The sequence below is a fragment of the Eriocheir sinensis genome, chromosome 30 (genome assembly GCF_024679095.1).
Source record: "Eriocheir sinensis breed Jianghai 21 chromosome 30, ASM2467909v1, whole genome shotgun sequence".
NCBI lineage: Eukaryota > Metazoa > Arthropoda > Malacostraca > Decapoda > Varunidae > Eriocheir > Eriocheir sinensis.
In genome coordinates this window covers 6485967-6499838 of record NC_066538.1, presented here as the reverse complement: position 1 = coordinate 6499838, position 13872 = coordinate 6485967, and the positions used below count along the sequence as shown (strand labels likewise).

Below are 13872 nucleotides of genomic sequence, written 5' to 3'. Positions count from 1 at the left end.
ATATACATATGGATATATATGTAAGGCTTTTTATTGCAACATATGTGTCCTGAATACATCATCATAACAACATGCATATCCCAAAAATACTTATATCTGGTTATGTATTCATCAAACTGTGACAGCAGAGTATGGACTAAAAGTCTTGTGAAATGGCACACGAGATATTGTATTCCATACCCTTGATGAACCTTGTAAAAACTGCAGCTCCACCTGTGTAATGTGTTGTATACAAAAATACACTCGCCAAACAGTGCAGTACAAACTGAATGAACAAAATGCAGTCAAAGTGGATGAGTATTGTAAGGATGTCTCTAAAAATAATTATTTGTAATACTGAAGAAAAATATGAACTTCACCTCGATCACAGACTTTATAGCTGAATAAATCTTCCATGGGAACCGGGAGCAATACTTGAAAACTATAACAACACATCATAGCCTTGTCATTGGCTTGATACATAAAACAACTCAAATAAATTTCTTGTGCCAATACTCTATATACATATAAGAGAATAATGATAAAACTAAATTATCACATGGGTTAAAAACATATTTGCTCTCCCTCCCTCTTCACTAGAGCACCCTTGTTCCTCTCCTTCCCTAAGCTCAACCAGTCAGCCACAAAACACACCCAGCTTTGTGCATCATTCACCTCCTCCCTCCAACCCACGCCACTGTTAGAGCAAAGGTTTTGTTTTGTTTTGATAACAGTTAATTGTTCTATTTCAGATGTATTTTCCTGAGTGGATATTTTCCTGATATGAATACTAACTGGAATCATGTGTAAAAATTGTTAAAGGCACTTTCTGACAACCTTTACTTATTTACTTTTAGTTTTAATCTTGTTTACTTATTAATCTTTCTTTTTTTTTTCATTTTCTTTTGAACAGCTTCCATTAAGTAGACAGAAACAATTCTTTGGCTTGAACATGGCTGAAAAAAATTAAGTAGGCATTAGCCTACAGTTGTATTGCCACTGAATTCATACCTCCACATGACCTCTGCTTGTCACAAAACACACAAGATACTAGTCCAGACTCAGAAGGGTTTAATGGTGCCAGGGATCGAACTGCAACTGGCAAGATAGGAAAGTCACCCTTTAACCAGTCTGCCAAGGAGGTAACCCACTCGCAGAGTGAGTTTGGGAGGCTTTCTGCACCAGGCGGGTCAGTCATTATACAATATTGAAAGTAATCTGAGTGCATGGACTTCACAGTAGCTGCAGGAGGTTGGACGGTCAGATGTCAAAAGTCACGGAATGTTAGTGCAAAGGAGATGTTAATCAATTTGTATGCATTCTAACAAGTCATACTCATATCAGGAAGAAAGTTGCTCTTGAAAACTGAACTGAGGCATGAAAGGTAGCCTGGCTGGCGGTGGCTCAGTGGTTAGTGTTCTGGATGACGCTGGTTCGAATCCGCCGCTACCACCTGGGATTTTTCAGTCACCGCTGAGTGGCCTAAGACTACCCACATGCTGTCCTAGAGACCACCCATCAATCTGGAGTTAAGAGGAAACTGTCCAAGTGAATCAAGAACAAGCTCCGGGGGGCAGCATGAGCCAAGAAAAGATGGCGCCACTATAAACACCTGCCTGCGCCACAAAGGGCTGGGGCTGACCACCAGGCCCCTCAAGAAATCCTACCAGCGCTACAGGTCAGCACGTAATTTTTTTTTTAAATAGTAAATAAAAAATTGGAAAATAATAAAAAATATAAAAATAATAATAATAATTGTCCTTTATCCTAAGTTCACTTTTATAGCTCAGCTCAATTTCCCAGAAACGTTTTGTTCTGACATGAGTGTTAGTGGAAGGCTGTGTACAAACTGGCAAACATAACAAGCATACTCATGTAACGTCTAGTTATTAAAGGCTTTTCAAGAAATTGGAATGTCAACTTTTACGTGAATGTACTACTTTTTAGGGAGTTCAATTTACTTCTTTAATTGAACACATCATAGGCTTGCCATAGCTTGAAGAATCAACTCTTAACAACACTTAGATTTAGACGAGTATATGGTGTTCCCTAAATTGTGCTGGCATGGCTGGAGGCTTCAGGACCCCCTCATCCCCACCTCCGGTCTGACTTTAACCCTCTGATATATCATTGGGGTGTGGCTGGGACATGACTGTGGGTGGTGGGGGTGCCCCGGGGGATGGCAGGACATTCTTCATGGCCAGGACCCACGCCCACTCCACCTTGACGTCAGCCTTGGAGGGGAACATCACCTTGATCCCGTCCTCCGTCCCTCGGAACTGTGAGGAGGTGGGGTGATTCTTAGGGTTAGATGCTGTGGTGACTTGAATGGAAACCAAACACAATCTGAATCCCTCACTGCAGTATTTCAATGAAAATCAAACACATCTGAATCCCCATTGTAGTCAACCTTTTAAAAGGAGAACAATGGACATAAAACTAAAATGATCAAATGATTATTATTATTATTGAGATCCATAAAAAGGTGTCAAGGGAAAATCATTACTGATATTGACCCAAATAAGATTCTTTCAATGAGAGGACGTGGATATGAATAAAAAAACAGTGACAGTAAGATGATGTTGATGCTTAATGGAAGGGTTGTGTGGGGGATTCAGGCAGATGGAGAGAACTGTACCGACTTACCCTGACGTCGAGGGTGTACGGGGTGCTGGTGTAGCCAAGGAGGGTGATGCTGGTCTGTGGCGTGTCTCTGACAGAAGCAAGGGCCAGAACATTCTCTTGCGGCCACTCTAGCACAATGGCGTATACTGTGTCTCCCTTGCTGGTGAACCTACGGAGGCCAGGGGAAGGGAACTACTATAAGATACAGAGGTTAGAGGGTGATGCATAGCTTTTGAGGGGAAAAACAGATTGCCTGCTTTGTCTCTATCATAAAGAAAAATCACATACCAGACTCCAGGCGTCTGGGTGTCATTTTGGATCCTCCATGGGTGGCTGCCATAAATGGCCTCCCCGTTGATGGCCAGCCAGGAGCCCATCTGCCGCAGACGCTCCTCCATGATGGGGCAGATGCGGCCTTCCTTGGTGGGGCCAACGTTCAGCAGCATGTTGCCTGAGGGTGGTGGTGCTGATTAGGTCTAGGTTATGAAACCAACTCACAAAGAAAAAAGAAAGTTACTTAACAAAGGTGAAAAGGCCAAAAAAGAAAGACAAGCAGCTCAGTCACCTCCACAGCTGATGGTCGAGGCCAATTCTGTGAGTAGCTCGTGTATGGTGCGGTAATCTGCCAGAGCTGCCTCTCGGCGGAAGCCCCAAGAGCGACGGTCAACAGTCATACAGTTCTCCCACTTGTGTGGCTGTAACACTCCTGCAAGGCCACAAAACAGCATTAGAACATATAACAACCTTTCATATCAAACAGCAACCCATAACAAACTTCCTTATCATGGGGAGTAGTATCTGAGTGGTCAGTTCCTTATCATGGGGAGTAGTATCTGAGTGGTCAGTGTGTGGGCACAGTGTCCTGAAAGAACCATTTTCAAGTCCTTCACACTGCTACATGCTGGCAATTTTCAGTTGTTGGTGAGAGACCAAAGACAACCCACATGCTGCCCTGATGACCACCTATCAACCTGGGCTCCAGATAAATTCTCTCAAGAGGATCAAGTGGAGCAGTGGGTGGCAAGATGAGCCAGGCACCACTTAAAAAAATATTTGCCTGTGCCACTAATGTGGAAGTGGAGATAATGTGCCACTAATGGGCAGAGGCCATCAAACAGGGCCTATCATGAAAGCCTACCAAAATTATTAGCCAAACATGGAAAAAGTTGAAAAAAAAGAAAAGAAAAAACAAGCACAGCAATGCATTCTAAACATTCACTTTATTATTCATCTGAATCACACTGTCTCAAGACATGTAAAAGCCCTCCAAAGCTACTTAACCCTTTCGCTTCAGATATCACATATACGTGCCACCGAATATTGTTCCACAGACAAAGAGTGCCACACATGTGTGATCAGATGCTTGAATTGTCTATGTCCATCAGGTGATGCCAAAAACAGATTAAACTGGCTGATACTGAGTGTTGCCATCTCTGTTACTTATTGGTTGCTCAATCTTCCTTGCAGATTTCTCAGTACCCCTTAGAATGTCAAGTTTCCACACCCACAGCCTCTCTAAGTGGGTGTGTGTTCTGTGTCTCTCATCTCCATTCCATTTAATTCAACCGTGCAGAGATTCTAATTAATGTAATTGTCATACATTTATTGTTGTAATGTATGTTAAGTAAGGCTGGCAGTCTTGTCAGCCTTGTATCCTTGTTAGTTAGTAGACCACTTTAGCTTGAAGCAAGGGGTTGGCTGCAGGCTCCCCAATGTGGGCACATAAGGCAGGAGAGGTGGGAGTCTGATGTACTGCATTAGTGTTATGCAATTTGACCTTAAGGGGAAACAAAGTTTCCCTTGTTACAGAGAGAAACTAAGTTCCCCTTGTTACACAATACATGCAAATACACACAAACATGACTGCCTTTTACACTGTAAAGTTGGTCAAAGACTAAATTAGTGTTCTATTTGTTTGTCTGTCCTTCACCACTCCAGGGTTGTTTAAAAGGTGGGTTGGGGCGTCCATGTTAAATTATTTAGTAAAGAGAGGTACATAGTCCCAATTACCATGGAAAGAGACCCTCAGCTCTGTGAGTTGATGACTGGTTCTGATTCAGAAGGTTAGTGGACTCATTCAAATATCACTGCATGAGAGAGAAGGCAGAGTGTCTTCCTCTCTGGGCAGTGAGGCATTTACTGTGTCCTTTGCTGCTGGTCTAGTTAACAGGAGACGAAGACACCATATTAGTGGTGTACTCAGATGCCCTTGGAGCTTGAATATAGGCGTTGTTTTCCACTAGTTTGTAGAGATCTGCTGCAAGGCTAGTGTGCAGGCAGTCTGAGGTGCTGAATGGTGTGCCTCTCAGGCCTGAAATTGTAACATGTGGCTGCTGCTGTGAAGTCAGGGCAAAATCATTTTTCTTGTTTATTAGATTCAGATTCAGATGCTCTCTCTGACGATAGTTGTAGTGGGTCCTGAAGTGATCTCTTGATGGAAACAAAAGATAATGGACATACTATAGGGCTAGTGTGATATATTTCATCAGGCATCTGGCAGTGATATGAATCGAACACATAAAAATTATGACACCTCACTGTACAATGAAATTATATATTGTATGTATTATTATATACTTGAATGCTTATATGCTTATATGCTTGAATTTTTAGAAGTTATATAACATCATAGTGAAAAGGTACCCCTTATGGAGAAGGATTATTTCTCTTCTCACCTGGATTGAAGTTGTCGTGGCAGGTGTAGAAGGAGCCGTGGTGACACATGATGCCACTGCCCCACCTGTCATTGACCACCACAGTCTGGTTAACAGGCGAGTCATTGAACAGCCATGCCAGGAAGTGTGTTGAATTCCAGTACTTATCAGAAGCATCCGCATCACCATCACTCCACACCACGTCTGGCTGGTAATTGTTGACCTGGGACACAGAGCAGGAAGGGTGGTGAAAAGAACTTACTAAGCTGGTTCAGGCGGCAATAAAAGATAGAGGCTTGGTGTTAATACAGTCATTATTTTCCAACCAATCAGTCTTTAAGTGAACTCACCAAATAGTCAATCTGGAAATTTACTCACCAAGTAATCCATAAGTTTGAGGACTAAAGTTAAAATAACTCGACATGATTCACAATCAAAAGCTAAATTATAAGAAACAGTAAAGCAGTCTGTGGCCCAACAACATCAACTCACTAATTCATACAGCTCTGGGAGGGTTTTCTGAGTGACAAACTCATTTGTGAGGAACTTGTTGTCCTTGTCCTTCAGGTAAAGAGGGTTGAACCATTCAAAGAGGGAGTGGTACAGCCCAAAGTGGATGTGTGGTGTCTGCGACTTAATGGCATAAGCAAGGTCGCCTGTGGGGAGGTCAAGAGTCATGATCATGTGGTTATAAGTGCAAAAGAAAAGAATATTTTTTTGTAAACACACACACACACACACACACACAGACAACTCCCAACCTCACCCAGCAGGTCTCTCTTTGGGCCCACATCAAGACTGTTCCAGCCCCAGGAGTGCTTTGAGGGCCAGAGTGTGAAGCCCTCGTGGTGCTTGCTGGTCAGCACCACATAACGTGCTCCCGAAGCGTTGAACAGCTCCGCCCACTCCTTGGGGTTGTAAAACTCTGCTGTGAACTGGGGCCCAAAATCCTGGTAACTGAAGTTTGGCGGGTAGTTCTTCTTCATGAAGTCTACGTACGGCTGCCATTGTTTCTCTATTTGAAGCAATTGGAAAAGGCATTAATATAGGGGAAGAAGAGATATATACACTACTTATTATTGGAAACAGATTCTGATTGCTTCAGTTGGGGGTGAGAGGTTTTCATCATAAACTCCATATTTTCTTCATAAACTCCATATTATTATTATTTTTTTTCTTCGAATGAGGTCTTTGAGCCTCCTTGTATAGAGAGGAAGTCAAGAGAGATAGTTTCAAAGTTTTGCAACTTCTATTTGACACCTTATTTGCCTCAGGGACTGGAGCTATGATGTGTGGGAGGTAAACCCTGGAGATATGGAATGGTGGTAATATGGAACATGCTGTTCCATCCCAACAACATTTTCATAATTAGTTAGTAGAAGAAATTCTCAGCTTACTTTTTTTCCAGAAAACTAACTATGCCATTTTAACAAGTGATTTTATGACTAATCAACACACTATATATCAGAGTCCATATATATTGATTTATATAGGATAACAGGTTTTGAATTCTAATTTATAAAAGTTTCACTGAGCAAGAATTAAATAATTGCCCCTCAGAGTGACGCAGCTCAAGCGAGTGACTTCAGAAGCACTTTGGTGGCCTATGAGGAACTAGCGTTATGTTTAAATTCAGTTACCAATAGACAGCAGCACATATAGTTTCTGAGATATGGCCTGTTTCATATTACCACCCTGGTCCATATTCCCACCTTCTCCCCTGTAAGACTTCTTTGTTGGTGATGATATATAGTATTTCCAAAGAAGGTACTAATGAGGAAAAGTAGCATTAATTAATAGGGGCTATAGGGAACAGGAAGAGTGAAGGACAAGAAGGGTGCAGTAGTTATTCCTCATGAACTCCACTAGTCTGATTCTGTTTGAGGGTACGGACATAGCACAAGGTAACAGTTATCAAAAGACAGAAAAAAAAATGACAAAAGATAAAACAAACCAAAGAACAACACTCAGAGAATGATAAAAATCACAACTATTTTGTCAAGGGTAATTAAAAAAAAAAGACCATTTAGGGATGAAAATATAGACAAACAAAAAAGTATTTACAAGCCGCCTCACCCTGCCAGCGTTCCCAAAACCACTCGGAGCCGAAGGAGGGCACGGAGAACACGCCCCAGTGGAGGAAAATGCCCACCTTGGCCTCATCATACCAGCTGGGCAGCGGCCGCGTGTCCAGGGAGCTCCAGGTGGGCTCATACCTGCCCTCGGCAAACCCCACTGAACAGGCTGACAAGAGAAAAATGATAATTTATATGTTTGTACTTGTCTCACTCCTCCAAAACCTACATTACGGTAAATGTCCAGAGAGTTGCCCATCTCACCGCGGTACTTCTCACCCTAACCATGGGTTAGATCTCATAATTCTATGCATTTTGAACCCCATATACATGCCTCGCAAATTGATAGAATCGCTGCTAGCGATTTTTGAAAAGTTAGTGATTTTTGCGGCCGCCTCGGGGCGTCACGGGGGGGGGGGGCTGGGATACTTTGTTCCCCCGCCTCCAAATTTTTTTAATTTATTTTTTTATTTTTTACAGCAAAGGAGACAGCTCAAGGGCACAAAAAAGTAAACATTAATAAAAAAAAGCCCGCTACTCGCTGCTCCTAAAAAGAATCCAAAGAGGTGGCCGAAAGATAGGTCAGTTTCGGGAGGAGAGGTGTCCTGATACCCTCCTCTTGAAAGAGTTCAAGTCGTAGGCAAGAGGAAATACAGATGAAGGAAGATTGTTCCAGAGTTTACCAGCGTGAGGGATGAAAGAGTGAAGATGCTGGTTAACTCTTGCATAAGGGGTTTGGACAGTATAGGGATGAGCATGAGTAGAAAGTCGAGGTGCAGCGGGGCCCGGGGAGGGGGAGGCATGCAGTTAGCAAGTTCAGAAGAGCAGTAAGCGTTGAAATAACGATAGAAGATATAAATAGAGGCAACATTTATTCGGAATTTAAGAGGTAGAAGACTATCAGTATGATTAGGAGAGCTGATGAGACGAAGAGCCTTTGCATCCACTTTGTCCAGAAGAGCTGTGTGAGGAGCCCCCAACACATGAGATGCATACTCCATACGAGGGGACAAGGCCCTGTATATGGACAGCAACTGTGCAGGGGAGAAGAACTGGCGGAGACGGTACAGAACGCCCAGCCTCGAGGAAGCTGATTTAGTAAGAGATGAGATATGAAGTTTCCAGTTGAGATTTTGAGTTAAGGATAGACCGAGGATGTTTAGTGTTGAGGAAGGTGATAGCTGGGTGTTGTCAAAGAATAGGGGATAGTTGTTTGGAAGATTGTGTCGAGTGGATAGGTGGAGAAACTGTGTTTTTGAGGCGTTGAAGGACACCAGGTTCTTCTTGCCCCAATCGGAAATAATAGTAAGGTCTGAGGCTAAGCGTTCTGCAGCCTCCAGCCTTGAGTCGTTAAGTTCCTGAAGGGTGGGTCTTCTATTAAAAGAAGTTGAATAATGCAGAGTGGAATCATCGGCGTAGGAATGGATAGGACAGTTCGTTTTGGAAAGAAGATCATCAATGAACAACAGAAAAAGAGTGGGAGATAGGACAGAACCCTGTGGGACACCACTGTTAATAGATTTAGGGGAAGAACAGTGACCGTCTACCACGGCAGAAATAGAACGGTCAGAAAGGAAACTGGAGATAAAGGTACAGAGAGAAGGATAGAAACCGTAGGAGGGTAGTTTAGAAAGCAAAGATTTGTGCCAGACCCTATCAAAAGCTTTTGATATGTCCAGCGCAATAGCAAAACGGCTAAGAGAGGATGACCAAGAGTCAGTTAAGAAGGCTAGGAGATCACCAGTAGAACGCCCCTTGCGGAACCCATACTGGCGATCAGATAGAAGGTCAGAAGTGGAAAGGTGCTTTTGAATCTTCCGGTTAAGGATTGATTCAAAAGCTTTAGATAGACAAGAAAGTAAAGCAATAGGACGGTAGTTTGAGGGATTGGAGCGGTCACCCTTCTTAGGTACAGGCTGTATGAAGGCATACTTCCAGCAAGAAGGAAAGGTAGATGTTGACAGGCAGAGGCGAAAGAGTTTGACCAGGCAGGGTGACAGCACGGAGGCACAGTTTTTAAGGACAATAGGAGGCACTCCATCAGGTCCATAAGCCTTCTGAGGATTGAGGCCAGAGAGGGCATAGAAAACATCATTTTGAAGAATCTTTATAACAGGCATAAAGGAGTCAGAGGGGGATGAGTAGGAGGAATATGCCCAGAATCGTCCAGAGTGGAGTTTTTAGAAAAAGTTTGAGAGAAGAGTTCAGCCTTAGAGATAGATGAGATGGCAGTGTTGCCGTCAGGACTGAGGAGTGGAGGGAAAGATGAAGAAGTGAAGTTGGAGGAGATGTTTTTGGCTAGATGCCAGAAGTCACGGGAAGAGTTAGAGAAAGCAAGGTTTTGACATTTTCTATTAATGAAAGAATTTTTGGTTAGTCGGAGAATAGATTTGGCACGATTTCGGGCAGAAATGTAAAGTTCATAATTAGCATTAGTTTGAAGGCTCTGGTATCTTTTGTGAGCTACCTCTCTATCATTGACAGCACGAGAACAAGCGTGATTAAACCAAGCTTGTTAGCGGGAGGAGTCGAGAAAGAACGAGGAATGTATGCCTCCAATCCAGAGACAATCACCTCTGTGATGCGCTGAGCACACACAGAGGGTCTCTATCCTGGAAGCAATAATCATTCCACGGAAAATCGGAAAAGTACATCCTCAGGTCGTCCCACCGAGCTGAAGCAAAATGCCAGAAGCATCGCCTCTTCGGTGGGTCCAGAGGGTGTACAGGAGCGATAGGACAGGATGCAGAAATAAGATTGTGATCGGAGGAGCCCAACGGAGAACAGTTTGACAGAATAAGCAGAAGGGTTTGAGGTAAGGAAGAGGTCTAGAATGTTGGGCCGATCTCCAAGACGGTCAGGAATACGTGTAGGGTGCTGGACCAACTGCTCTAGGTCGTTGAGGATAGCAAAGTTGTAGGCTTGTTCACCAGGATGGTCAGTGAAAGAGGATGAAAGCCAAAGCTGGTGGTGAACATTGAAATCTCCTAGGATGGAGATTTCAGCGAAGGGAGAGTGGGTCAAGATGTGCTCCACTTTAGAATTCAAATAGTCAAAGAATTTTACATAGTTGGTAGAGTTAGGTGAGAGATAAACAGCACAGATGTATTTAGTAATAGAATGACAGTGAAGTCTTAACCAGATGGTGGAAAATTCAGAAGAGTCAAGGTCGTGGGCACGAGAGCAAGTGATGTCGTTGCGCACGTAGGCGCAACATCCAGCTTTGGATTGAAATTTAGGATAGAGATAGTAGGAGGGAACAGAGTAGAGATTGCTGTCAGTAGCCTCAGAAACCTGTGTTTCGGTAAGGAAGAGAAGGTGAGATGATGTTCCACAGAATGAAAATTAGAGCGAAGACCGCGAATGTTGCAGAAATTGAGAAGAAAGAGTTTCGAGGAGTTATCAAGACACCTCTCGGGTCGGCAGCCAGAAGGGGAGTCCTCCCTGGGGGAATTTGTGGCCCCCCCCCCCAGGCGGGGACTCCGAGGCTTGGTGTATGTGCGCCATTTTGAAATTTTAATTTTGGGAAAAGGTGTATATGTTGTGAGAATGTAGTGTGGTGTGGATAAAGAGAGGATCTGTCTTTAGAGAGCATGCTGAACTACTCTCCGGTGTTGGTGAGACAATAGGGAAACGGTTAGTGAGGACATGGGAAGGGTCTTTGGAGGGCTTCAGCTCCCTTCTCATCTCCCATATATACCTCACCGGGAGTGACTTGCGCCCGTTCGGTAGGTGTCTTCCTACCTACTCACGATATTACGCCTCCATATTGTACTTAAGGGACGAAATACATGTCCCTTAACTACAATATGAAGGCGGAAAAACTTAAAAGTAAACAAAAAGAGGTAAAGGTAGTGAAAAAGCATATTATACGTACGCGCGATGTGTTTTGATGGCGTCCATATTGGGAAATGAGCAGTGTTGCCAACGATCCGGTTAGCGATGGAACGCTTGGTTAGCGATGGTACGCTTAGTTAGGCATTAGCCCACGCATGTGAGACCGGTCCACCACGCGTGGCTATTTTTTTTTTAGAACACGCACCTTTACCTAATACTATACCCGGCCCAAACCTTCACAAAAGCCTTTGGGTAAAGGTGCGTGTTCTAAAAAAAATAACCACGCGTGGTGGACCTGGTCTCACATGCGTGGGCTAATGGCTAACTAAGCGTACGAACGCTAACCTAGCGTACCACCGCTAACCGGATCGTTGGCAACGCTGCTCACATCGCAATGGCGTCGCCATGTAAACACACCCCGCGTATGTATAATATGCCTTTTCACTACCTTTACCACTTTTTCATTACTTTTAAGTTTTTCCGCCTTCATATTATGGTTAAGGGACATGTATTTCGTCCAATTAAGTACAATATGGAGGCGTAACATAGTATTTTGGGGGCGCGGAGTGATTTTCAATAATTACCAAAACACTAACTTTTCAAAAATCGCTAGCAGCGATTCTATCAATTTGCGAGGCATATATATGGGGTTCAAAATGCATAGAATTATGAGATCTAACCCATGGTTAGGGTGAGAAGTACCGCGGTGAGATGGGCAACTCTCTGGACATTTACCGAAACGGGTCCACCTGGGGGAAAGAGTTAGAGGTGGAAAAGGAGAGAACACCTGAGGGAAGAGAGGAATGAAATGGAGATCAGGGATGTGAAGAAGGCAGTTGAAAGGAACAGACAAGTCAAATGGCAGGAAGGAATGAGTGGCAAGTCAACGCTAAAATGGTACAGTAGGAAACAGAAACCAGAGGGAGTACACTGGCATGTAGGAGACTGGGGGAGCAAACTGTTGGGTGAAGATTCGTTTTAGGTCCGTGCCAGTATCTCATTACCTACCTTATGAAACATCAGTATCTCTTCATATATCTTTTCTACAAACCTTCAACAGTCATGGAAACGCTTTGAAAATCCAATTCAAGGACTTTTTTTTTACTCTTGAAAATAGGGGATAATGTTTACGAAAGCGCGTCGCCTTCTCTGGCGGCGGTGCAGCCGGTGTTGCGAGAAATACCTCCTTGCTGAAATAAGTCACATATACATGTGGGGAGGGGGGGTCGAAGGGGACGCAGCCCCCCCCCCCGTTAGTAGGTCGTAAAGTTCGGTTGGAGTAGTTTAAATATGCTCCCCAACCCTAAACCCTCTGCGAGCTATTTTACGGCTGCGGCGGCTGCAGCGTCGTCGCGGCCGCCGCCAGAGGAGGCGACGCGCTTCCGTAAATTATCCCCTATTCTCAAGAGTAAAAAAAAAGGCCTTGAATTGGATTTTCAAAGCGTTTCCATGACTGTTGAAGGTTTGTAGAAAAGATATATGAAGAGATACTGATGTTTCATAAAGTAGATTATGAGATACTGGCACGGACCTAATACGAATCTTTACCAACTGTTGTTTAAAGCAAGAACAGGAACCCTGGAGGTAAACGGCAGGAACAGGGACGGGGGAAACCAAAACTGTAGCTGTAGGACAGGGCAGATAGAAACAGTAGAACACCTAATAGCGGAATGCAGCAACCATGCGAGGCAGAGAGGGTAGTTAGTGTCAGATCGAGTAGTGATGATAATAGGCATAACTTGAAAAGAGGCATAACTCGAAAAGTAGACATTTGCGACGGAAATGAGGTACAAAATCGTGTAATTCACTAAACCTATCACCAGAAAAACATGAACCACGTCAGAGAATCGTTGGTTGGGTGAAACGGTAAATTGTCCCACAAATGTCTGAATAAGTGAATATAAGTGGCTTTATTTCAGGTTAGAAAATAACATAATACTGAAAAGGAAGGTGTGTGAATAAGAGGAAGGGAGGAACGAGAGGAGGAGGACCTAAGAAGCGATACGAAGCTTCTTCTTCTTCTTCGTGGGTGTTTTATGGGGCTCTAGAGGCTGTGGGCCCACATCCTCTAGAGCCCCGTCAGTGGTAGTTGTTATCAGGAGTCGTTGGTTGTGTTGGCCGTCCTGTCACCTGGGCGGAAGCGTTACAAGTCAAAAGAAGAAGAAGAAGGATAAGAGTTGCTAGGCGAACCACGGCCATCAGTACCACACCGCTGCCTTGTCACGGCCCCTCCGCCTTCTCAAGAGCTAAGAGGAAATGGTTAGTGCGTAGAAGCAAGCAAAAACACTCAGTATACTCACCCAGGAGGCAGCAGGAGAGGAGGGCGAGGAGAGGAGACATATTTATATAGCAGCGGCGTCCCTCCCTGCTGCTCTCGTGTTATCACTGATCAGCTGATGCTGCTGATAGAGTGCACGCGTTTGAAGCTGACTCCTCTCCTCTTCCTTTTCTTCTTGTATCTCTTGATAAGTAAACAGCCTAGTAATCAAGCTGACACCAATGTATTTTTTTTTTTCATTTCCGAAGTGTTGTTGTTGTTGTTGATTTGTCCTCCCAGGGGAGGGCACGGGCCGGCGGGCCCGTCAGAGGATGTCTTCAGTTTTCAGCTTATCGAGGAGGTGGGAATTTTGCCACCACCTCTGCCAGGGTGGAGTCTTGGGTGAGGCTCACTCGCTCTGCTGCTGTCTGGGGAGCCGTGTCGT

The 13872-nt window shown here is 44.1% G+C and overlaps 1 protein-coding gene across 1 annotated transcript; it reads right to left on the bottom strand.

The window, feature by feature from the left end:
- Window positions 1-15: 15 nt before the first annotated feature.
- On the bottom strand, window positions 16-13619 carry LOC127005517 (alpha-L-fucosidase-like). Its single transcript, XM_050874436.1, has 9 exons — window positions 13471-13619; window positions 7335-7502; window positions 6025-6273; window positions 5751-5914; window positions 5280-5481; window positions 3170-3310; window positions 2893-3055; window positions 2626-2773; window positions 16-2258 (listed from the first exon to the last, which is right to left on the bottom strand). The coding sequence occupies exons 1-9, from the start codon at window positions 13508-13510 to the stop codon at window positions 2091-2093; spliced, it is 1443 nt and encodes a 480-aa protein (XP_050730393.1). The 5' UTR covers window positions 13511-13619; the 3' UTR covers window positions 16-2090.
- Window positions 13620-13872: the final 253 nt, after the last annotated feature.

Bases quoted from the DNA above. Each gene is read 5' to 3' on its own strand.
- LOC127005517 (XM_050874436.1), bottom strand. From the start codon at position 13,510: ATGTCTCCTCTCCTCGCCCTCCTCTCCTGCTGCCTCCTGG. The intron at 6,274-7,334 runs GTGAGGCGGCTT...TGCTTCAAATAG, and splicing joins GTTTTGGGAACGCTGGCAGG to AGAAACAATGGCAGCCGTAC. The intron at 2,774-2,892 runs GTATGTGATTTT...TGGCCTCCGTAG, and splicing joins ACCCAGACGCCTGGAGTCTG to GTTCACCAGCAAGGGAGACA.